The sequence below is a fragment of the Hippopotamus amphibius genome, chromosome 8 (genome assembly GCF_030028045.1).
Source record: "Hippopotamus amphibius kiboko isolate mHipAmp2 chromosome 8, mHipAmp2.hap2, whole genome shotgun sequence".
NCBI classification, from domain to species: Eukaryota; Metazoa; Chordata; class Mammalia; order Artiodactyla; family Hippopotamidae; genus Hippopotamus; species Hippopotamus amphibius.
The window spans coordinates 91,907,622-91,934,135 of NC_080193.1; the positions used below are offsets into that span (position 1 = coordinate 91,907,622).

A 26,514-nucleotide genomic window follows, 5' to 3' on the forward strand; every position below is an offset into this window, starting at 1 on the left:
TCTGGTGATTGATACTGCAATTTTGAATACCTGTCTCCGTTCGGATTCTTTCGTCAAACTCATGCTATTCTTCACATAATAATTTCTGATTGGCGGTTTCAAGGTTTTGTGTATGAAATGTGTGGTTTGTAAGAATCAAATTGTGAGCCCCTGCATAATGCACCCAGCACCAATCCCCCACCCAGCCCAGCAGTGGGTCCATCTGTGTGCACCTCTCTCTTCTGACCCTGTAGGGCAAGATTCACTCGAGGAGAGTGATTGCTTGGATGCTTTTGTATCTTCCTAATCAGGAGGGTCCTCACCCCTGACACTTTACTGAAGCTTGTTTGAGACATCTCAAAACCTTGCTCTGCAGTCAAATCTGGCCCCTTAGACTCTACAGACAAAAAAATAAATCACTACAAGAAAAAAATGCCAGGTTTACAGAAGAGTAAAACTGGAGTAAGTCGGTAGATGGTGAGCTGGCAGGTCAGAGGTGTCACCAGAGAAGAAGCCTGGACAAGGCTATTTCTTTCTTTTTGTTCCAGAAATCCAGTTGTCAAGTCACCATCAAGCATGGATAGTTACAAAAGCGGTTTTGATAGCTATATACTATATATATCTTATATAGCAAGAAACAAAGAGAGAAATTTCCTCTTAGTAAAATATTCACTTTTGTCAACCCTAAAAGGTTTTGCTGGTGACCCTGTTGTAGCTGGCAGGAGTTTGTTTGTTTTGTCTTCTTTTAAACATGTGCAGTGTAGAAGCCATAGCATCCTCTCCTAAGAGCTCGTCATTGGGTGGGAATCTGTGCTACACAGTCTGCTTGCCTTGGCATTCACGTTTTGAACACTGAGCAGGCTTCCACCAGTCCCCGTTGTGACAGTGACAGATGTTACATTCATCCACTTTCACTTCAATGCCAGCTGGAATGATCGTAGTTCCTGCAAAGCAGTTTGGACCTGGAACACATACATAGGCTGATTAGTTAAGTCTCAGAGGCTCCCTTTCTTTCTTCCCTCCCCCACCCCAATAAAAAAAAATCCAACCCCCAAAGCCATGAATGAGGAGGTCAGACTACTCTTAACAGTATATCTTGAAGGAATTGTCTAGTCATTTCCCTTTGATGCAAACTGTTAACTCCTACTGTCTTCTGCACATAGCTCATAATCCCTATGTATGTCATGCATTCAAAAGAAAAAGGATCCAGTGCTCAGAACGTCTTATTGTCTGTTACTAAGTAATGCAGGTTTCTAAAGGAAGGTATGGATTAAACTCTATTTGCTTTATGCTCTGGAGTGTAAAGGCTGCCGGAGTGTTCCCTGAAACTGTCTAGCATCCCTTGTCAGTACCCCGTGGACTGTCCTCTCCCTTCCCATGGTGGGTATGAGGCAATGAACTCACTCTCTAGTTTCAGCACCTCCCCAAGCCCAGTTCCTGGAATCCCCAGCTTGTTTCTTGATAACGATGAATAATTCATTACCAGATGATTTATTCATGTCTCAAACAAGCTTTGTTTGAGGTTCATTTAATTTTTATAAATGGAGTTCCTTTAATCTGCTGGCTATCTATTTTTTTTTTTTTAAGAATGACCCAAAGGTTGGCTTTTGAAAGTCATTGGGAATTTTATTTTACTTTTTCAGATTTAGAAGAGCTTTACTGAAAATGTCATCTGCTTGTTATAGGTGGATGTTTGTAAAATTCACCAATCTCAGTGTTTTACTTCTCATCGTTCTCCCCTTTCCCTTACTTTCCTCTTATTTTCTCTTTTTTCTCCTTTGATTTTTGTTTTAACCCTCCCAATGTAGAAATGCCAGTGTTCAATATTGGTGATATTATTTCTAAAATTCAAATGGGATAAAGATTGCTTCCCAAGGTGCGATGGATTATAGTGGGGCGGGGTAAATTGCTGCTTCTTAGAAATGATTTGGTATAAGTCTCTGAGGTATGTATTTAGATAAAGAGAGGGAGCACTGAGTTGAGTCTACTAGTGGTTTATTCATCCAACATTACTGGCCACTCGCCATAGCCACTGCAAATTAACATGGCAATATACATCAACATCTGTGCCCTACTTTCACTTTCTTACCACCTGATAAGAATTTATGAGACTATCTTTACCACCAGATAAATGAACTCAGGGGCGATCTGTAGTTCACTTCATAATTGGAATCTTGCCTTTCTAAAAATGGTAATTATTACATTACAATGTCTATTTCTCAACACACAACTATTCCATATGCTACAGCTTTAATTGCCATTGTTTCAGAGCTCCCAGAGCTCACTTGTGCGTGTACTTATCTGTGGTGTTTGTGTACCTTATGCCTTTCCTTCACTCAGGTGGACAGACACCTGAGGCATGTGCCTGGGTGTGAAGAACCAGCGAGAGTAGGAGGGATATAATGGGTCCACACTGGTAAATGAAACAACTTAGTGAACTGTGTGCTTTCGCCCAGGAGGGTGCTTCTTGTTAAGATGCTATGGTTAGTGCTCGCTTCGGCAGCACATATACTAAAATTGGAACGATACAGAGAAGATTTTATTGCTTATGGGTATGGGCTCTCTTTGCATGGTGATGAAAATATTCTAAAATTAGGTTGTAGTAATGATTGCACAATTCTTTGAACATACCAAAAACTACTGAGTTGTACACTTTGGGTAAATTTTATAATATGTGAATTATATCTCAATAAAGTTGTTTTTAAAAAGTGAAAAAAAAAAAAAGATGCTATGGTTATAAGCTCTTGGCCATCTAATTGCTGATTATTTAAGGATCACTATATCAATTCCTTAAGTCTTAGGATTTAAGTCATTGTTTGATAGACTGAACTGTCTTTGGGCTTATACCTCCCTGGGAAAATTCCATACCAAGTCATGAATTTGTTTTGTTATTAGAGAACTTGGCAGGGAGACTTTTTAAGAAAGTTCTTCCATGGCTGCTGTTAACAGACCTCTCTCAGCCCTGCTGGTTCTCAGCCAGACAGGGTCTGACCAGAGCCACACTAGCTTCAGAAATTGAACTAGATGAACACTAACTACCTGTTTTCCCAGAGCCAGCCCGGAGGAGGCAGTAGTTTTTCTTTCTTCACTTCCTCATATGTAACCAACTGTTTTCACCCTAATTGTATACTTTTTAACTTTTCCAGATGGGAAAATAATTTTTTTTCTCTAACCAGTGGTTTCAAAACAAAGAAGTCCCTGTATCAGAACAGGTAGAATATTACCCAGAAAGAGTTTTCCCAGCTTCTTGAAAGTGTTTGGAAATGTGTCAGTAGAATCTTAAAACACACACACACTCTCTCTCTCTCTCCTCTCTCTCTCTCTCTCTCTCTCTCTCTCTCTCTCTCTCCTCTCTCTCTCTCTCTCTCTCTCTCTCCTCTCTCTCTCTCCTCCTCTCTCTCCTTCTCTCTCTCTCTCTCTCTGTGTGTGTGTGTGTGTAGAGGCACATTACTGGTTCACAGGGGGCACATTAATCTCAGTGGAAAAATAAGAGAAAAAGGCAGGAAGGGATCTTGGTAAAAAAAAGACTTCTGATAAGTCATCCTGCTTATCTTGAAGAGGGTTTTTACCAGAGCTCTGGTTTTCATATCTGCCCCCTTTGGCATATGTTGGTACCATATAGTGATCAGCATATATTTGATCAGCCTCTGCACGTTGTTTCTTAAAAGTCGTTTAGAATTCCTGCACTCAGATCGGGAAATATTAATTTCTGTTGATTGACAGAATGAAATGAAAGATCCTTTGCACTTTGCCAGGGATTGACCAGTCAAAGGCACTGCCTGTAAATAGTAATCTCTGGACAGTTTACTTGGCAGCCAGAGGTATTTTACAGAATCAAAAACTCCTGTTTGATCTCATTAACAGTGATTTTTTTAGCACCAGTCTGAGAACTTCAGGTGTAACTAAAGCTAGCTTCTAGTTTGCTTGTTAATAATCTTATCTGAGTAAAAGTAATTTAGATAATTGTCAAGCAAAATGGTTGGCACTATTTAGAAATTCTTCTCGTCTTTGCCCTTTTTCCTTAATAGTGGTGACAGTAAATGCTAATCTGCTTCAAGCATATGAGTGTCCTATGTAAATTCCTTACATAGGAAACCTATCCTTCTATCTACTCCGTTCCTTTTATTTGGGGGCTGCTTTCCTTTTGTGTTGGTTTTTATGAAAGAATAAGTTGCTTAGGAGAGTGAGCTCACTGGCAAAAGCAACAAATTTTAGTGTAGAAGACTTAGAGAGACTCCAGAGGGGTGCAGTGAAAATGATTAAACTGAAGGCTGGCAAATAGGACCTCTGAGAAAAGGTTAAAGGGATTGGAATTACTTAATCTAAAAAGAGAAGACAGAGGTATAACTCAATAACTCTCAAAGAAAGAAGGCTTATTATGTGAAGAATGGTGACCAAATGTTTTCTCTCTTCTGACACCTAGAATAAGAGGAAATGGAGAAGCATTGATTCTCAAGGAATTGGAAGCACGTGCTCACACACACACACGCACAGCTCAGAGAACTGAGAATTGAGTGTGGCAGTGGCCAATAGTGTGGTGATGTCTTCTTTTTCAGAGATCTTTAAGAATATAGGAGATCTCATCTGTCAGGTACATTGAAATCATCAGCTCATTGAAAACAGGAACTGAATATCTGTTATTTCTGGTGGTCCAGGGCTAATACTGTGTCTTGCAAATACTAAAAACCCAGTATATGTTTGCTTAACTGAATGAAATAGTATGAACTAGCTAGTTATATATTGGAAGCAAAATTTTTTTCTGAACTTAGAAATCAGGCCTTATATATATATGTATTTATCAGGCCTAGCCATAGTAGTATAGATATAGAAATATTTGTTAATTAATGGAAATACCTAGCAATAAGTTCTTGAGCACTTACTCCATGCCAGGAATTTGTCTCATTTAGTCTTTCCAACAGACTGTATAAGATGCACATTCTTATCCTGGGGACCCTGAGCCTCAGAAGTAGAAAATAACTTGCCTGAGATCATATATCTGGGAAGTGACATCAATGGGATATGAACTCACATTTGACCTATAGGGAAGGAGGCAGAGTCTAGGAGTGCATTGCTGGGTTCCTTTGTCCAGATCCTGAACTTCTGGTTAGAATTTAGAAGCCTAGTTGGCCTTAGTATTGGGGATGCATACTGAGGTAAGAAATTTGGCTATGAAGAAGTGAGACTATTTTCCTATAGATCTTTATCAGATTTACTAGTTTTATACTGTGTATCTATATAGTCTCCAGAAAACAATGTATTTAAAAACTAAAAGAAATTCCTCATGGGAAAGATGCCTGGGCACTGAGGCTTTGGCTTTCCTTTGAGCAGCAGTGAAGTTCCCACTGGTACTGGAAGTAGGGCAGCTAAAAAGCAGAGTGAAAGCAGACTCTGAGTCAGGAGACCTGGTTCAGGTTGTGGCTCCATGATTGATTATCTATGTGACTTTAGGCAAATATTCTGTAACCCAAATATGGATGGGAGCCCATATGGTGAAGTCTCAGGATTCATAGTTTTGAAAATGCAATAAAATTGGAAATGCAATTCAAATCTTTACTGGGATTTGGAGCAAGAAGGGAAGAAGGAAAAGCAGGCTAGGGATTCTCATGCATGACAACAATTTTCCATGAAGCACACAATTTTTCCTATTCTGTACTTCGCTAAGCACCTATTATGCACACCTAAAAAATAAAGAATGGTTTGCAAAAATTTTTTTCGTATTATTCACAAGAAATCTCGTAAGGAAGACCAATGTACAAAATATGCAACAGCAGAGCTTATCTGGTGTGGTGCCTGTGGGGAGCCTGCAGAACTATCATTTTAGCAGGATTTTTTCCCAACCTCTCACCTCAACCTCACAGAAGTAGCCCATGAGACATCTGCATAGAATATCTAATGATCAGAGAAAAAAGCACTTGGCATTATCTCCTCCAGCTTCAATAATCTAAGAAATCAGGAGAAATTAGAAGGGATTATGTCATATTTGTGGGTGTAAGAACTGAGCAGATTTGCTCAGCCACTGAAGTTCTCTTTCTTGGGAAGCCTTGAAATTTCCCTCATTAAGGGTGCGTAGAAACTACATGGAAAAGAAATTCTGTGGCTACTCAGATCACACCTCCTACAGATCCATGTTTGCTTAAGATGTTAAATATTACATTGGTTGTGTGACGGAACAAATACGTAACCTGAAATCAATGCTCTGGAGAGAATCACAGAGCTGTGGAAGGTTGTAGCAGAGAATACGGCCAATGCGTCAATGGAAGAACAGGGAGGGTATGGCCCATTGAGGAAGTTGAAAAGCCTATGGAGTTAGAGTGATGAGTGTACTGAGAAGAAGCCAGGAAAACAGTGGCATTCTGGAGCTGGGGCTCCTATTGGCTTGCAAGAACCATTGTTAAATATTAAGGAATTTTATAACCTCACTGATATTATTTTGGTAACTTGAAATTAACATCTGGGAAGCATTTTTGCCACTAAAATCAGCAAATGCTACAAATCAGGATTTTAACTGCCCCTCCCCCCACCTGAGAGCCAAATGATAAAATTACTTATATCAATAGGTTAGGGCTTAGGATTCAGGGGCTTGTTGTGCATGTTAAAGATTTTGGTCTTTATTCTAAAAGCAATTGTGTGTGTGTGTTTGTGTCTGTGTGCACGTAAACAACTGTGTATATGCATGCATATGTATAATCATGAAGTAAAGACTGATTTCATAAACTGCACCAGTATCACCATGTAATTGGTCCACAGCGCACCCATCTTTGGATGGATGGATGTGATACGTCTTGATGGATGTAGGACCTTTGAGATTGTAGACAGAGTAGAACCCTCACAGGTCCCGGCACTGTGAGATGGTAAAAGCACATTCCTTTCTCCTTTGCTCTGAGGCATTAGAAATATCTGCTAAGATGCTGGGATAATATTAAATTAGCATCAGCAATTAACACATTGGCTTGAATTAACTGATCAGATTATCACTTATAGAAAGTGAGGTCCTAAGGGAAAAGGTACCAGGAAACATGCAATTTGATCTGGGAGAAGGAAAAGGGTTGGAGGAGGGGACCAGGTAATTTCTAGGAGGAGAGTTTAGTTGGAGTCCTTTAAGGGACCAGGGTCGCATTCAGTCTGTTGGAGATACTGGGCTGTTTGGGGAATTGGAGGATCCTATCGGTCAAGCAACAAACCAATCCTGGATAATTCAAGCATAAGCACTAATTAACGTTGTATCTAGAGAACATCCCGAATAGCCCAAAGAACCAAGCTTGGAGGTAGTACAATCAGTAGCAGTGGCCAAAATCATGTCACAGATCTAACCCAGTGAAGACACACACCTTTGGTGCAGATTATAGTAGCTCACTGCATCAATATTCCCAACCCAGGACCCTGGATGCTGCTGTGAGAACCATCAGCAGAGCTAGCTCCCTGACCAGCCTTGCCAGGATGGAGATTGTGTAGTTCTTCTTGAAATCACTAGGTTTCAGTGGAAAGTGTGTAGTGGGTGAGCCTAAGGACAGAGCCTAGTCAGGTTTCTGTACCCTAGCTGCAAGGGAGGCTGAAATGTGGGTATCAGACCTTTGTACCTTCTCTAGGGAGAGAGAGGCTTTCTTCGTACATAGAGGATTCCCTGATCACAGGAAGGAGGCAGTTGTTCATTTCTATGCTAAGATGGATGGGGAGGAGGGTCAATGAGGGCAGACTTGATTTGCTTCAAAATTTTTCTGGGGCTGACTGCCAGTATGCTTGTCTAGCAATCGGATAACAAAATAACTGTTCAGAACAAGAGCACCCTAAGCATGAGTGATACAGCTGTTAATAAGACAGAGTTTCTGCCTTATGGGAATTGATATTCTAGTGGGGTGAATCAGACAAACAGAAAAACAAACAGGACATTTCAAGCCATTCTGTGCTATGAAGAAAATAAACAAGACAGTGTAGTTGAGGGCCTAGACCCAGAGAGGAAATATTCTTTAGAATTTACAGAACACGTTCGTATATTTTTTCCTATTTCGTATTCACCATAATGCTGTAGGGTTCCATCATGAATCCCATTGCATACATGAGGAAAGTAAAGCTCAGAGAGATTAAGGAACTTGATAAAAGGCAGAGAGCTAAACAATGGGGGAGCTTAAATGTCAGCTGTCTTATTCTGACTACTTTCGTTGAGGAGAGGATTTTTATGTGTCCTATCACTCCAAATGTCAGCCAGAATGGTACCCTTTCCTGTTCCTGACTCCCCAGCTTGCTCTTGTAGGAAGCTCAGATGAGATCCAGATCCAGTTGGCAATACTGAATTCAGTGAACACTTTGGGAATTTTAAAAGAATTTTCCTGCACAATCTTATTTCCTCCTCACATGAGCTACTATTTTCTGTGTTTTATAGGTGAGACAACGAGACACAGAAGTGTCGAGTGACTTTCTCAAAGTCACATAGCTAGTGAGTGGTTGAGCTGGGACCCAGAGCCATTTGTCCAGGCTCTGTCCCGGAAGTCAGTCTTCCTGTGAGTAGCAGCTACTTTTCATTTCCTCCAAGTTTTAATAGCACCCACTTACCACTCCCTGGCGTGGCATGGGGGTGGATTAGAGGCAAAAGGCTAGGATATTTAAATTCCTGTTTAAGTGTGTGTGGGGGGGAGGGGACATGCACACATGTGTGGGTAAAGGGGTGCTTAGAAAGGGGAAGGTCTGGCTGCACAATCCCTGTGAGGCAGAAAATTGAGCCCCTCCAGCAGCATCACTCAGCCTCTTCTCCATAAGTGTAAAGCAGGAATTGCTCCCAAGAAGCAGATATGGCTGAGAAAAAGTGTGGCTCTAGTAATGGTCTCTGAAGCCCTCCAGGCTGGTGCTGAGATCTCTCGGTAGGAGATGCCCTGTTCTTGTTGCTTGTCGACCCAAATCTTCTTTATAGCCAAGCCTCCTCCTTCCCAGAGACTTGGAAAGCCAGCCTGGTCGTCAACATTTTATATTATAGACACTTCTGGATTATAAATTGGTATATGGAGTCCCTGAAAATCCTCCTTCTGACAACAACTTCGTATTGCTTGACAGGCCTTTTTTGAGTATTGCAATTTCTGGCCTTGATTTGAAAATTTATTATTGATGCTTGGTGTCTTTTAGAAATTGGCTGTAAATGATCTTCCTGCTGCATAAATGAGGCAGATTCCTATTATGTAAGGCCATAAACATCCTATATTTATTTGGCAGGGCGTCTAAATCATTGTTTCAGCAAATAGTAGGCTTGTAGGCATCAGTCTGGGATTGAATTGGATTGGATTACATTCATCCTTTTAACTGATTTTAATTCTCTGCTTCACGAAATCTGATAGATGTTATTGTGCTACCGAAAAGCAAATAGGATTCCGATCAGGTGAACCCATTTCCGACTATTAAAATCTTGGAGAAGATGTTTCTAGCAACCAGTAATTAGAGCTGATTGCAGTGAAAATTGAACTAAGTGACTGAAACCTCCCCAGTAACACGTTGCAATGGCTGTTTTAGGCCTGGACAGAGAACAGTGATGAGATTCCGGTTGCTAAAGGGAGCTTCCAGACTGGAGAATGGGATGCCACTCTCTACCTGCTTCTAGACCCTCATCCCTACATTACTTTCCAACCATTTTATTAAACCACAGAACAAAAAGCTTCCTCAGATTAAGGTGGCAAGTCAGGAAGGATTGTTTTCTCAGAGGCTGCCCTAGAGGTACCTGTTAATCATTTTATTTGAAAATTCAATATTGCTGAACTCCCATACAAATTTCAGTGTGAGGGCTCCGGAGAGTTTTTGGCCCTTAAATATGTAAGATTTATAGCATGGTGCTCCAATTAAGCAAAACGTGAAGACTGAAGCAGAGAGGAAAGATGTAGTCAGGCTACACAATACGGGTAAAGGTTGACTGCTCTTTTCCTAATTTCAGGCAAACCAGCAGCTGTGAGAATCTGGCATTGTTCACAGTTTGTGTTAGCTGGCCAGTCCAGTCTCACCTTCACAAGAGTGTGTGTGGTTAGCAAGTGGCTTGGTTTGCTATTGTATAAAACACTATCTGGTTAGCTTTTTCTTCAAATGATGAAATAGTCTCAGCCCAATTTTCCAGCCTTAAACCAGACTTAAACCCCTTGCTAAAGCTTTTCAGTGGTTTTCAAATCACTTTCATGTTTCTCTTCAGCAATCCTAAAGGTAGGAAGAGCTGGTATTACTCCACCCATTTCACAGCTGAGGGCACTGAGGTTCAAAGAGAGAAGAGGTGAAGTGATTTACTACTTACTTATTTCCCAGGTGAGCAGATAGGACTCTGGAGTCCTACTGTTCACATTTTAGTCCTCCGTCTGCCATTTACTGGAGTTAAGATCTCAATGTCCTCAGCCATAAAGTGGGAATAACATTAAAATAATAAGAATATTTACCTTGGGGAAGTTTTGAAGAAGCAAGTGAATTAACATATGTAAAGTATTTAGAACAACGCCTATCATGAACATTCAATAAATGTGAGTTGTTGCTTTTTATCATTCTGGTTATTATTACTACTTGAGTTACAATCCATGCTACTTTGGGCAGGTTATGAGTTTCAGGACCTTTGATTCCTAGGCTAATTTTTCTTTTTTTAATTTTAAAATATCAGTGATGAAAGTAATCTGGTTAATGTCAACTAATATTTTTTACAAAGTGAATGGATGTACAACAGTAAAAATCATTCCTGTGTGGATTTTCCCAGCCTCGTTTACTATTTACCAGGAAGCCAGACAGATGAAGAGAACATCTGAATAGAGAGAGGATGACTGGGGAGAGTTAAGCGGGGTGGTATATTAGTCTGAACCAGTTGTTGATTGGAAGAATGCATTAGGAAATTGAATTTAAGTGATTTGCTTGGACACTATGGACAACTGGTTTTGTTTGTTGGAAAGAAAGAGCCCAGATATGGTAGGAGAATGCCTAAGGTAAAGGCTAACAAAGAGATTGCAAGCTAATTTAAAGAGAGGGTAGGCAATGATAGCTATCTATTGATCTATCTATCTATTGTTCTATCTATCTAAAGTTTTCTGCTTTTTTGTAGCATTTTTTCTTAGTGCTTAAAAAAAGGATAAGGTGTAAATGCCCACCAATAACAGAAATAATGAATGAATTATGGTGCCCCATTCCATAGACTCTACTGTAGCCATGAAAAAGAATGAATTATAACCTCTAGCTGACTTGCTGGGATTTTTATGAGTTATTATTGAATAAGAAAGGAATTATGCAGAGAAGTGAGTATGATATCCTATTTTAATAAAACAAATACAGACAAACTTCTGTGTGTGTTTACATAGGATTATGTGAGGATGGAGCATAAATACTAGGTTGTTAACGTGGCTTATCTTGATGCAGGAAGGGATTGCTGATGGGGGAGGAGATGGGATTAGGACAAGTGGCAGGAGGAAAATAAGTGCATCACGAGATATTTGGTTCTATGTGTAAAAATAGAGAGAATTTTTAGACCGTCATGCCTTTTAAAATAAATGTGTACATTTAGTGCTGTGATTGCTCCTTTTTCCTTAAAATCTGTTAAATTGATAATGTGTCTGATGATTGGGTACATTTTAAAACTGAGAAAATATAATGAAAGTCATAGAAGAGCCCTCGATGCCCTAGTTTCCTTGAATTGAAAATTCTGTGGTTGTGCTGTTCATGATAGCAGCCACTAGCTATATGTGACTACAGAGCCCTTGAGATGTGGCTAGTCCACAATGAGATGCTCTGTACATGCCACAAATAGACATCAGACTTCAAAGATTTAGTATTCTTTGAATATAAGAAAAAAGGGTAAAATCACTCATTAATATTTTTTATATCAAGTACATGTTGGGTGATGATATTTTGGATATATTAGGTTAAATAAAATTTATTATTGAAATTTCATCTCTTTCTTTTTACTCTTCTAATGTGGCCAATTTAGAAAATTGAATTTTAGAAAATTTACTTATATTTGAAACTAAATTTAGAGAATTTAAAATTCAGTGTGTGGCTCACATGACATTTCTGTGGGACAGTACAAGTCCCATAGAACTACAAAAGGATGAAGAGGTGTTAGGAGTTACTAAGAGGAAACTAATTTTTACATGATTTTGTAGGAAGGAACGCTAGGTGTTGTGGAAAGGGCATAACTTTAGGACAGGGGTTCTCAAAACATGGGCCCTTGATCAACAGTATCGCTGAGAATATCTTTGAAATGCAAATTCTCCAGCCCTACCAGACACCTACTGATCAGAACCTCTGGGTATGGGGTCCAAGATCTGTGTTTCTCTGTCTTAATAAACATTCTAGGTGATTTTGATGCAGGCAAAAATCTGCTTTAGGATAAGGCAGAGCTTGGATAAAAACTGTAGAAGATAGCATAGTTAGTCTGAGTTTTAGAAGATGCCTGAAAATAGACTAAGCTTATCCCAATGGCAATGAATTCAGCATGCTACATAGGCTTTTAGCAATGGGTCATTCCTGAGGAGAAACTCTGAGCAAGAAAATGGTGGTTAAATGACCCAATTACTTTCAAGTTTCAGCATTGGCCTCTGAGCTGTCTTTATTGTGTTTCTGTGATGTGTGATTTTTACCCACACAATAGCTTTGAGAATCAAAGAGTCGTGTGAAACTTGGCATTTAAAACCATTTTGGATGCTTTAATGACCTCACTTTCCAAAACCAAGTTGGTTATCACTGGAAAGAAAATAATATATATTTATCTTTGGAACAGAAACAGGTTAGAAAAGATTGTACTATGTAGTTTTATCTAACTTTCATATAAAAGACAGAATTTCTTTAAGCAACAAACTTTCTACCTCTGATAGCAAATTTAGTATCATCTCTAAAACTGCCTACTTCATTGATGAAGCAATTGCAAAGCTATTTTCATTTCCTTAAAATTCTTGAGTGAACACACTAGGATGGAAGTTACGTCCTCGCTGAGGGGGAGGGGCATGGGACATGGGGTGTGCTTGTCAACAAAGTAGGTACCGAACACACACACACACACACTCACACTCACTATCCACACAACGTACTTCACAATGGAGATAAAACAAAACTTTCCATTCTCATTTTCTATGTTCAAAGACACAGAATGTCTTGCAACTGAAGAAAACAAAAAAAAGGTGATGAGCAGGTTATTTCCTTACTGTATCATATGACCAAAGATTCCCTATTGAAATTTCCATGATTTTCATGGTTATGAATTATTAGACATGCCATGGATTAATTAAGAAACAAAGTGACATTTTCTTTAATATTCATCTAACAATGCCTGTAGATAGCTAATAACTGTGACATAGAAGTGAGGATGAGACTAGTAAAAATAAATAGTCCACAAACTGTATACTGAGTCTAGAAATATCTGTCTAGTCTAGAAAAATTTCTAGTCTAGAAATATAATGTTGACTAGGCAGGCATATTTCCTTCCTGTATGGATGTGGAAAAAGTAGATATTGAATATAAACAACAATGGGATAAAATTTGTAAAACATAAAGAGCACACATACTAAGGGGATTTCATTTATTCTAGAAGTCAGAGAAGGGTGCCTTGAGGAGGTGATAGGTGGTAACGGGAGGGAAGGGTCAAAGGAGCTACATGTGCACATCTCCTAAGTGCAAATAAAAACTTGGCTTTTAAGGACGCGTTTGAGGTACTGCAGAGTAGAGAGCCAGTGGAAGGAGGACCAAAGATAAAAGCAGAAACATAAGTACGAGCAAGTTCTTAGTGTTTTTAAAAATTACATTTGGGCTTTTGGATTGCATGTAGAGGGCAATTGAAACCATGAGATCACTAGATTTACTTTTTAACTAGATTATGCTGGCTTCAATGTAAACGATGAGCTGAGCAGGGGTGAAGGCCCTGTTGCAGAAAGTAGACCAATTGAATCAATTCTTGCATTAGTCCAGGCAAAGGTAAGTGTGGGCTAGACTAGGGTGGTGGCCATGGGAATGGAGAGAAGTGAATGGATGGGGGCAGTATTTGGGGGGCTGAATCAACATGAGTTGGTGGTGGATCGAATGTGTGGAACGAAAGAAGGTGCTCCTCAAGTTGCTGATGTAAGCAAGGAAATGGGACACTGATGATGGAGCAGGACTTGGGGGAAGGAGGATGCAGTTAGTTAGAAACATTAAACTTATGCACACGAGTCATCTAAGTGGAGATGAATAGCGGAACAGAATTGACCGATCTGGGCAGGGAGATTTGGGTTCCCCGACAAAAGAGTGGTAATTGAAGCCAGCGGAGTGGATGAGGGGTCCCTTCTTGGTGTGGGGCAAGAAGAAAGACGACTTAGGACAGCAAACAGGAGAGTTGGAGCCAACTAAGGTGACTGAAATAAAGTCTCCAAAGGGGAAGGAGAAAAAAATTAGCAATACATGGCATCAGAAAGGCAAAGGAAGGGAAATGTTTCTAGTGGGGGCAGTGACAGCAGTGTCGAACGTGGCTGAGATGGCAAATGAGATATGGGCTGAGAGACGTTTATTGGTGACTCACAACAGCACTTTCTGTGGAGTAGTGAAGGCAGAAGCCAGAAGCTTGGGACTTCCCTGGCAGTCCAGTGGTTAGGACTTGACGCTTCCACTGCAGGGGGGCATGGGTTTGCTCCCTGGTCAGGGAACTAAGATCCTGCATGCTGTACTGTGCAGCCAAAAAAAAAAAAAAAAAAAAAAAAAAAAAAAAAACCAGAAGGTTGAGAGATGGTTGGGCGATAAGGAATTGTAGACATAAAGAAAGCCTGGTCAGTAGCTGTGTGAGGCCAGGTTTGAGGGAGAATGTTTAAGACGAGAGAAAGAGAAATATGTTTAAATACTGGTGAGAGGAGTTGAATATAAAAAGGTGGGCTATTGGGAGGACATAATTGACAGAACAGAGTCCCAGAGAAAGCAAAAGGGCACAGGATTCTGTGTTCTCAGATGGGAGATGGGGAACCTCTTCCATTGTAATAGGCAAAAGGAAACTACAGGAATTTCTGTCTGGTGAATTCTATTTTCTCTGGGAAGTAGGAGGGGCACTAATCTGTTGAGTGTGAAGGGAGAAGATGAGGAAAGAAGAGGGTTTAGGCAGTCATTCCAGGGAATGAGAAAGATAGCAGCCTGGTGAAGCACAATGGAACTGCTGAACAGGGTGAGCGTCCAGATGAGGACGCTGACTACGATTTGCAGTGGTACCTATTTGATTGCTCCTGTGATCTTCCCACTGGAGCTCAGCACGAGCGTGGAAGAGTATCCCAGGACGACAGCCACCACTGAATAGCTGCCTGACCTTGGGCAAGTCGCTTATTCTCCATTTCCGTCTCTGTGTTCGGGGAACAATATGGGTATGCGTCTGATAGGATTGTTGGGATTATTGAATGAGTTAATACACATACAGATGAGTTCATACACATAAATACACCGAGAATATTAGTAGATAGTGTACACTTGATATTGAGTGTTCAGCTATTCCCTAGCTTTGGGGTTTTGTCAGGCATGAGATGATAGGAGCAAGGGAATGGGAACTATTAACGAGAGAGCAGTTGGAACTGTAGACTGAGGAGTTAAACTGGAGAACAAGGGAAGGGGAGCCGTGGATTTTGGAAATCACTCAATTGTCTTGTATTTACTGGAAGTCCTCCTGGTATGGATTCCTGGCCTAAGAGTAGATAGAATATGCTGGCTTTGCTGACAGAATTGGAATGTTAGTGGAAAATGAATAATAGTATCTGAGTTCTGTTACTCCCGTTCCCATTCTATACTTTGGCTTTGGTACCCAATTGCACAAGGAATTTACACCAAAAAGATGTTTTCGCTTTGAGAACTTTAGCTTGAAGCACGTCCTGTGTGTGATACTTTATGTTCTGAATTCCTGTGAAATGGGAAAGTTCTTTAAAAAAGAAAAAAAATTATAAGAATATTGAGGGAATCCCCTCAAGTTAAGGCGATTTTGTTTAAAGGCTGTAAATGTGCCTGTTCTTTTCCTTGATGTCCGCAATGCAATTTAAGCCAGAAAAACCATCAGTCTGGCCCAAGCTTAAATTGCTGCAGCATAAACAACCTCCAAAAGTGAACTTTAAAAGGAACTCTCTGCACCGCTGATGGGCTGAGACACTCACAGGTGTTATTTTGTCTACAAGAATAGATTTTGTATGGTTATTCAGATCATGCATTGGGACCCTGGCCTTTAATCATAAATGTAAATGGACTTTAGGCACCAACATTTATTTCCAGGTTGGAAAAATGATTAAGGTTTTGTATGGTAAAAATATTACTGACAAGCCTAGTGAGCGTTCTAAAAATAAGAAAATAGTTTCATGCACTAACAAGCAAATAAATAAGATACAATTATAGACTAAGGCCTGCTTGCCTAGGAGTCTAGAAATCTTGATTTTATTCTTGCCCTGGAAAATGATTTTTTCTTAATTTAGAGGAGAGATTTAGAGGTGGGGAGGGTAGAAAGCAGAGAGATCAGGGTGGTCCATCTCGGGTGCAAATACCACCATTCTTATCTCAAAGATAGCCCTGTATCTGCTGCCTTCCCTGGAACTGCCAATGCACAGATGTCAGCTATTAAGGGTCACTTATTCATTTACTCAAAAGCATTTATAGAAAACCTTCCTATGTGCCAGAGACTGTGCAAATCCCGGGAGATAAAGTGATCACAAGACATATTCCCATGTCTCAACGGAGTATATTCTAGCAGAAGTGAGAGCAAGTACAAAGTTAGAAATAGGATTTTACAGGAGAATGTATGAGGGAACCTAATCAAAACAGAGGAAGAAGAAGGCTTCCTGGAAGATGTGAAGACTGAGTGGATTAAATGGGGTGACCAAGGAACAATCTTGGTAAAGAATTGGGACAGTGTGGTGGTAAGTGGGGAAGTTAGTGACATAAGCAAAGAAGGGGTTATGGGCCACTGAAAAAATGTTAGGAATTGCGTATAGCTGGAGCTTAGGGTCCCAGGCACAGAATAGGGAGCTGAAACTGGAAGAGAAGAAAGGGCAGTGGCCAGGTCCTTATAAGCTGTACTGAGTAGAATGGACATTACTATTACAGCACTGTGGGGACACTGAAGGATTTTTAAATGGTGGAGTGGTCTAACCACATTTATGCTTTAGCCAAATTGCTCCTGCTGCTGTGGGGGGTGGGGCTGGAAGGCACCCAGCCTGATGGAAGCAAGAGCAGTAATTGCTCCAGGAAAGACATGGGGAAGGTCCACCCTGAATCTGTGGTAGTAGAAATAGAGAAGAGGAGATGAAGTATGGTGACCTTAAAGGGAGTAGACTTTAATAGAATGTGGATGTGTAAGTGACATGGAAGAGAAAGGAAATAAAATGACATCCATATTTTTTGCTTATGTACTGGCTAGCAGGTGGTATCTTCCATGTAAAGATAAAATATAAGAACTAAGGCAAGTTTAGGTGGAAGGTCCAGAGTTCAGTCCTAGACATATTGAGCTTCAAATGTCTTTAGCTTATAACAAGTGGAAGGCTTAGAGTAAGTAGTGAGATCTAAGGATTGTGATCTCAAGGGAGATATTTGAACTGGAAGCATCAGTTACTTTATTCAGTGGATAGCATCAGGATATAGTCACGTGACTGAATACATGAAAGCGGCTTCTTAGGAAGAGAGAGAGTAAATAATGGGAAGATTACCACTGGCAGAATCCCAGTGGTAAAAGGAACTAACATTTTATGTCAAGAGTAGAGGAATAGAACTCTGAGAGTGTTGTGTGAATGAGTGATTATAGAGATGGGAGTAAGATGATATAACAGAAATTAATGGAGAAGAAGGTTTCAATAAGGAGTCAAATGCTGCTGGAAGTTAAATAGGAGTTGAACACATCTATTGAATTTAGTTTCCAACAGGCCCTCGATGGCCTTGCCAAAAGCATTTTCATGTCATTGTGGAGATGAAGCTGGACATCAGTGGGTTTAAGAGTGATGCGTGGACAAAAATATGTAAACTACACATTCAAGAAAACTTGTTTTGAAAAGAAGGTGAAATGTTGGGCTAAATGACAAGAGAAAGAGAACTTACTGGGCTGGAATTTATTAATTCAGTCAACTTCTGAATTTTGTTTTAGTTTTTAACATCAGGAGATGTGCCTCTCTATATGCTTAGAGGAGAGAGCCCCTAGTGAAGGGAAAACTGCAGGTCTGGTGAAGAGGAAGTTCTGGGTGTTCTGGCAGGGGTGAGTTCTAGGAGTTGTTAATCAAAGTGCCATGATCTCACGGTCAGCAGCAAAGGCATCAGCAGGGAGCTTGTTAGAAATGAGTAATGTCAGGCCCTACGCCAGATTTCTGCAAGCAGAATCTGCCCTTTAACAAGAAGGAAAATTCTCCTGAGATATGAAGATAAGATAGAAAGATAAGGACAGATAAGTTTCTTGATGTTGGCTAGGAAGGGAGTTAAAATGTTATCTCAGTTGTATAACAAAGGGAGTCCAACTCGAGGATGGAAGATGCCTTAGAGGACTGGGGCGGGGAGGGTGGGGGGGAGTCGACGGGGGTGGGGGGGGAGTCAAGGAAGGGAGGGAATACGGGGATATGTGTATAAAAACAGATGATTGAACTTGGTGTACCCCCCCCCCCCAAAAAAAAAAGTTATCTCAGTTTGCTGTGAAGGAGTGAAGTGATTTACTGAGACTAAGTAGGGAACAGTGCATGTAGTAAAAGTGAGCCAGCTCGTGGGCTTTGAATGGGTAACACTGAAAACTTGATGGAGAAAGAAACCCTGAGCTTACTGTGCTCTGCATGTGAATGTTTGTGTGGATGTCTCCAGCAGCCTAGGGCTGGTATAGGAGGGGGCAGATGGATGTAGGTTTGGAGTTTTAGCAAAAATGGGAGTGAGCAAGAAAGAGGGTGGATGAATGAACCCACAGGGTCCCTGTTGGAAAGAGAAGTCAATAAAAATCAATGGGAACTAATAGATTGGAAGGACATGGGGGTCAGTCACAGCTATTAATAGAAATGAGAAATATTACAGTGCCAGCAACTGCGGCCACTCATCCAAAAAAAACCCTCTTCCTTCTCACTGCAGTCTGTTTGTTTGTTTGTTTTACAAATAACACATCTAAAACATTCACTAGTCTCCCTCCCCTGGTGACCTATCAAACTAGAGTTTGAGGCTGCTCCAGACCCTGAATCTGCCCATTAAACTAGCATCCCCATTATGCTATCGACTACCGCTTCTCGGTTCTTTAAATGAGAAGACGAAGACTCCTAAGATCTGGCTGAGTGCTTTAAAAGATCAGAATGATGTTTTTTCCTATCTTGAATGCCCTTTATTTTTGATAACCATTTACAAAATTTATATCTGAGGTATGTTATGAATATTACACTGACTCTTTGCCCAAATGTTTTTTAACTTTTGAACCTCAGAGCACTTTTTTCTTCCCTTGTGACACTATTTAGCTATACAGCTGGCTGTTGAACAACACAGGTTTGAACTGCACTTGTCCACTTAAATGTGGATTTTTTTTCAATGATATTGTGCTACATGATCCATGCTTGGTTGAGTCCACAGGTGTGGAGCCACAGATTTGGAGGAGCTGCCTATATGGAGGGCAAACTATAAAAGTTATAGGCAAATTTTTCACTGCACAGAGGGTTGATGCCCCTAACCCTCCACATTGTTCAAGGCTCAACTCGTGTGTGTGTGTGTGTGTGTGTGTGTGTGTGCGTGTTTGTGTTTCTATATGAGGGTGAGTCAAAAATTTTCCACACTCTGGCTGTACAATTTAACTCTTAGAAAAGACAAATACATCATTTTTCGACATAATCTCCTTGCTTTTCAATACACTTTGTCCATCTGTCAACAAGATTTTGTATTCCCTCATTAAAAAATGTTTTAGGCTGAGCTGTGAGCCACGAATGCGCCTCTGTCTTCACTTCTTCATCAGAAGTGAATCTTCATCCTCATAGGGCTGCTTTCAGGGGACCATACAGGTGAAAGTCTGATGGAGCAAGATCAGAATTATAGGGAGGATGCTTTAACACCTCAAAAGAAAGTAATCCATGACAGACTTAGGTTTCTAAAAATTTGTGCAAGATGTGTACCAAAACAACTCATGGAAGAAAATAAACAGAAGCATTTGGATAACTGCAAACAAAATTTGGACCAAAATGCTAAGGAAGGTGAAAGTTTCTTAAAGAGAATCATTACTGGTGATGAGACATGGATTCATCACTATAAGCCTGAGAGTAAACAGCAGAGTGTGGAATGAAAACATCCTCAATCGCTGACCAAGAAAAAGTTCAAAAGTCAACCATCAGCTGGAAAATTGATGCTTACAGTTTTCTGGGATTCTCAAGGGCCAGTATTGGAACATTATCAGGGAAAAAGTTCAACAATCAACAGTGCTCGTTACAGTGAGATGCTTGTTGAAGAGCTGAAGCCTAAAGTTCGGATTAAATGCAGGGGACTGCTATCCAAGGCTGCTGTGATCTTGCATGACAATGCATGTCCACACACTTCTGTCCATACTGTCTACACTCTGCAAAAACTTCGTTTTGAGGTGTTAAAGCATCCTCCCTATAGTCCTGATCTTGCTCCATAGGACTTTCACCTGTTTGGTCCCCTGAAAGCAGCCCTGCGAGGATGAAGATTCACTTCCGATGAAGAAGTGAAGACAGAGGTGCATTCGTGGCTCACAGCTCAGCCTAAAACATTTTTAAATAAGGGAATATGACAGCTTGTTGACAGATGGACAAAGTGTATTGAAAAGCAAGGAGATTATGTCGAAAAATGGTGTATTTGTCTTTTCTAAGAGTTAATTAAAATAAATTCTACAGCCAGTGTGTGGATAATTTTGGACTCACCCTTGTATATTTTTAACATATTTCAACAGTTTTATCCCTTCTAAGAGACTGTAAACTTTTGAATATCAGGAGCTGTCTTGCTAACTTTTATTGCATTGTTGGGCAAAGAGAAGGTTTTATAGCTGAATCACAGGGTTCAGGAATAGTGTAGAGTATGCTAGAGAGAGGACTGGTAGAAGAATATGAAATGCCTTTTGTACCAAAATGAAATGTTTGTATTTTAAACTCTAAGATAGGCAGCCACTGAAAAGTAAAGTAGGGAAGTGACATGATATGCACCTTCTGGAAGCTCACGCTGTCTAGTCCAGAGAGTGGAGTACTGAACAGAGGTATGTAAGACAAGAGGCAAAGATGTGAGTTACAAAACCATTGTGATCGTCCAGATAAGAGATGGTCTGAAATGTGGCATAACTTTGAATATAGACAGGAAGTTTTTCATTTACTACATGGTAGGATTTAATGACCTTGGAGGGGGGAATGAGACAGGGGAAGAAGCGTGTGGCTCATCCTGGTTTCTGGATTGGGTGACACAGGTAATGCCATTCACTGGGATGGCCAGAGAAAGAAGTTCAGGGAAGAGGAAGGGGTGGTGATGATGTGTGGAAGGTGAGGAGTGATCAATTTTAGAAATTCTAAACTACTTTACTTATGGTAATAAACGTTGGTTGAATACGCTAGAAGAAGAATAAATATGAGACTCTTTTGAACTTTAAGAAAGAGCCAAGGTTGAAATAGAAACATGTTATTAAAAAATGTTTACATTTATTTCCCCCAAGTGGAATTTATAAACCACTCCTACTGCCAAGTCTGTGGTGGGGAAGCAAAACATCTGGTTGAAATTCTGCTGACCTTTAGATACACCCGGGTTTTCCTATGATGTTCATTTTCATTGCAAATGGTACAGCACAGCCCTAGGGCTTGTACTTCCTGGAGCATTCCAGCAATAAAGAGCTTTCCTGCAGCGCTTGCATTTCACATGCAGATTTTCAAGCCAACTTGGTTCTAAACACTGAGGTTGGGCACTTTTAAAACATTTGCATATCTGAGTTTGTTTCTTCTTTGCAATAGAAATTTTGCAGAGTGATTGTGAAAGAGGTTAGGAAGTAAAGTCTCTGATCCAGTCAGTGTTTTTCTCTGAGCCTCAGCAGGGGGCACGTAGATAAGGCAATAGAAGGGGCATCAAGGATGTCATGTTTAGGAATCAGGAAGGAAGATTCAAGAAGTGCACCCTATATTTCTATACAGTTCCCAATTTTTCATAACATAAATATGTGGCTAGGCTAATTTCTTAATACAGCTTGTTTGCAGTAGCAGAACTTGATGTTGTCCTAATTGCTCCTTTTCATCTGTGATTCTCTGATGCTTTGGAGGGGGAAATAATGTCTTAAGTACACGGAGCTGCTGTTTTTGTGTCCACTTTGCTGTACCACCTGTGGTAAGCTGAATAATTGCTCCTTAAAATGTTCACATCCTAACCCCTGGAGCCTGTGAATATGTGACTTTACGTGGTCAGAGGGGGTTTACAGATGTGATTAAATTGAGGATTTTGAGACAGGGAGATTATCATGGATTAACCACGTAGGCCCCGTGTAATCACAAGTGTTCTTGTACGAGGGAAATAGGAGGATAAGAGTCCGTAGTAGGACATGATTAAGGAAGCAAGAGACTGGAGTAACGAGAGAAAGGGGTCATTACTTGGTAATGCTGGTGACCTCTAGGAGCTAGGAAATGCAAGCAAGCAGTCTTCCCTGATGCCTCTAGAAGGAATGCAGCAGCCCAGCCTATACCTTGATTTTAGACTTCTGAATATCACCCCTTGAGTCGACTTGTAGATGACGCCAGAGCAGGAAGGGTAAATTTCGACATCAAGTAGAATTTCCCAATGGATTTTAAAAGAACTTCAAACTGTATATTGATTACGAATGCTGTTATTAGTGCTCTTAAAAAGAATCTCTGAAGGAGTAAAGGTTTGTTCCACCCTTAACAGAGAAGGTCAAAAAAGCTGCCCTCTGTAAGCAGGTTATTGTGGTGGCCACTTGACAAACTGCCTATGTGAACAACTTGGTTGGATTTGACTGAAGCATTTGTGGTCCGAACTGCTTTCAGTGTACTTAAAAAATCAAGGATTCTTCAGTGCTCTCAGAATGGGACTTTGATCCACTGAATTTGGTTGAATTCCCTGCTCAGATTTGAATTTGCAGGCAGTGTTTTAGAGTATTTATGTTCTGTAGGGAAAACATGGAAATTTATTTATGAATTTAAGTCCTGGCTTGCCCTGTTCATTTTTAGAAATCAAGAGTACACCATCTCTGCCAAATGCAGTTTTTTTTTTTTTAAATTATCCATGCAGATCCTAGAGAATATTGGCATAAAATTTATAAAAAAATTTGTCTAAATGTTTTAAGCTTGTAAATGGCAAGCCTTGTGTTGTCAAGTAGTGATGAAACACCCATAACTCAAGGAGAGGATGGTGAGTCACATGGCTCAACAGAACTAACAAGTGTTCTGAGTAGTGCAAGTGACCAATTGCTCTGCTAGTGTACTCCTGGAGATGGGCCCCAGAGAGGAAAACATTCATGAGTCATAGGATTTTTTTGTAGATTTAATGACAACCCTAGAATTGCATTGGCACTGCCTCCAAATCGAGAAGACACTGAAGAAAGCAGAATTCACATGAACTGGCATGACTCAATGTGAAACCTAAATCAATGAAAGAAGCTGGAAGAGGAAATAAAAATTCTCATACATACAGAAGAGGAAAATCTTTATGTATTTATGGATTCTCTCAACAAGCTGTACTCAGTGTCTACTGTATACCATGCACTGTGCTTTGTCAGGACAAATAATTTGCTTCCAACTGTGAATAGTGGAGAAGGAGAATGGTCATACTAAGCTGAGAATGAATGAGGTCTTGGCAAGACTGTTTTCCACTAAAACCCAGGGACTTAAAGAATGTGCATTTACTTATTTGCATCCCATGGAATTTCTGTACTTTTGGGTAGCTGTGGCATTGAACATACCTTGAACACTTTAATGATTGAGTCCTGTTATTAGGGAAGAAAGATCGGATTTTGCTGAGTTTTTTTCTTCGTGGTCTTCAACGAGTACTGCTCAATTGGTCTCTTATTCCACAGTAATTTTCAGATTGAGGCTGATATTTATCATTAAAAAAATTAAATGTAGCATTTATTTTTAAAGGATGCCAGGGACACAGATGTTAAGAATCACAGACCACTTGGTGAAAAGTCTTTGAATATCTCCTATGCTGTGTATGTAAAACACTCTCCAACCTGCTCTGGGCTGGATGCATCTACGCCTCTCTGTTTTGTTCTGTTCTGGTTATTAATCATACTTTCTTAAGTTCCAGGGTCGACTCAAGGATTTTAAGATGGTGTAAACTCAAAGGTTTGGGGATGGAAGCCCAAGAGTTCTATTTGTTTCCCTAGAATTTACCCAAGCCCTCAAATCATTCCTGGATACATATAGTGGCTTTCAAGGAGGTCTTCAGATCCTGATTAGCAAAATGCCACCAGTATGAACTGCCCATCCTCCCCATTGGACCTTCCCTGTCCTGTGTTCTCTTCTCCATTGCAGCATCTGTCACAGAAGGGTATTCGTGTACAAGTTCATGTCCATGCTGAACTTTGAACATCACAAAGACACTCAGCACAGCGTATAGGAGGAGTTCAGTAAATGACTACAGCATTTACCTAAATGTACACCTGAAAGGAGGTTTTGCCTTTGGTATTAAAAATAGGGTATCACTAATCATTGAGTTGATCTCCCTGTGTTACGCAGCAGCTTCTCACTAGCCATCTATTTTACTGGTAGTGTATATATGTCAGTGCTCCCATGTCCTCAAGTCTGTTCTCTACATCTGCATCTTTATTCTTGCCCTGCCACTGGGTTCATCAGCACCATTTTTTTTTGATTCCATATATATGCGTTAGCATACGGTATTTCTTTTTCTGTTTCTGACTCACTTCACTGTGTATGACAGACTCTAGATGATTAGTGATGACCTAGAGAGGTGGAATAGAGAGGGTAGGAGGGAGGCTCAAGAGGGAGGGGATATGGGGATATATGTATAAATACAGCTGATTCACTTTGTTGTGCAGTGGAAATTGGCACACGGGTATAAAGCAATTATACTCTGATAAAGATCTGGAAAAAAAATACAAAAACTTCATTAATGAAAAAAAAATAGGGTATCATTCTCATTGGGATTCCTTCTGTGAGTCTTGGTTTTGGCAAAGAATCACTTCAACATGCCAACTCAACCAAGGAAAACCCTTCTCACTCAGCCACTTACATGGTTTGTGACATTCAATGCTCTTAGTGTTTGCTAAAAATTGTGTTCATAAAAACTGGAACTTCAGGGATGGAAGAATGACCTTCATTTCAAATATGCCAACATGATCATATGTCAAATGACAAGGTTTCTGAACATGGCATGCATTTTTCTGTTGTAAAAATCTGATATTTGCAATAATTACTTGGCCTGCCTCTAAACACTACGCTTCATTTTTATGAAACTAACGACAGCTGCCGTGTAGAAGTGCAATATTACTCCTACAGTGGCCATTTCCAGAATAAAACAGAGCTTTTGCATGTTCCCCACTAGAGCATTATTGAGAAAGGAAGGAAAACATTAGAATTCAAGAGAATCTAGGAGATGCTAAAAGATTCAGCAAACAAGATCTAGGGAGCATTTGGCTAATAGAAAATTAACACAATGAACATATGGCAATCAAACTGAAGTTTTGTACATCTTAGCAGCTTTGTGCCAAATGCCACAGCGATTCCTTCTCACTGCTTAGTAAATGGGCCTAAACCATAAGAGGAAATGAAAGATTCAACAGCATGAGGAAGCAGAAATGGTTAGGGCTTAGTTCACTAGATGGTTTTAGGGGCAGTTAATTTCCTAGAGCTATGCTAGGGTTGTTTCTTATACAAATTACCTCCTTCATTCAATACCAAGCATGCTAATATTTATGCTGTGGCATGGGGTTGCAAATCAAATCCGAAAGTTAGTGATTAGGGTTAGAGATGGTGATGAGAGGAGAATGAATATAGAAATGCCTTACAGGAAGAGATGATTATCAGTGAGCATCCTTCACTTATTTTTGTTAGATCCAGTGTAAAAAAACTGAATCAGTTGATGCTGAATGATTAAATGATTTCATGGCTTATTTTACCGTTAGGGTATATGTGTGAGGAAAATCAGGCATTCCTCAAATCGTAGAGTGAGGACCAGTGGGATATCACGGTTGTCTTTGTGGTGAGATTCTTGGAACACAGTTGTCAAGGATGTTTATAGAACTTCTTGATTTCTCTGGTAGTTCACCAAGAAAGTTTTTTTTTAACTATGTTTTCAATTTGGCTTAAAAAAAAAAAACCCATAAAATTGCCACAGAGATCAGTGTTTTTCAGGAGAGGTATCCATGCTTTTAGCTTTCTGCTAGCTCTGAAATGTCAGAAATATCACATTATTTTTAAAAATATTTTGTTTCACATAAGATGCCGTGTTTGTTTAGACTTAGGATTACTGCTGCAAATACCCTTTGTGTTTTGAGCAGAACAATGTGTTGTTCAAAACACACCCTTTACAATGATTGTGTGCTACTATGGTACTTGGTTAAGTATAATTTATATCATTAATCCACAAGGCAATAGCCATGGATCATTCTATATTTTCTACAACAGCTTGGAGAGTGCTGTGATTCAGTGTGCTGGCAGAGATATTACTTAA

The 26,514-nt window shown here is 40.1% G+C and overlaps 1 protein-coding gene across 1 annotated transcript in view; it reads right to left on the minus strand.

Moving 5' to 3' along the window:
* Window positions 1-792: 792 nt before the first annotated feature.
* VWC2L (von Willebrand factor C domain containing 2 like) overlaps window positions 793-26,514 on the minus strand; it is a 150,745-nt gene continuing 125,023 nt past the window's right edge. Inside the window, exon 3 of the mRNA XM_057747232.1 lies at window positions 793-941. Within this exon, the coding sequence (XP_057603215.1) occupies window positions 793-941 (149 nt within the window). The remainder of the gene's footprint in view (window positions 942-26,514) is intronic.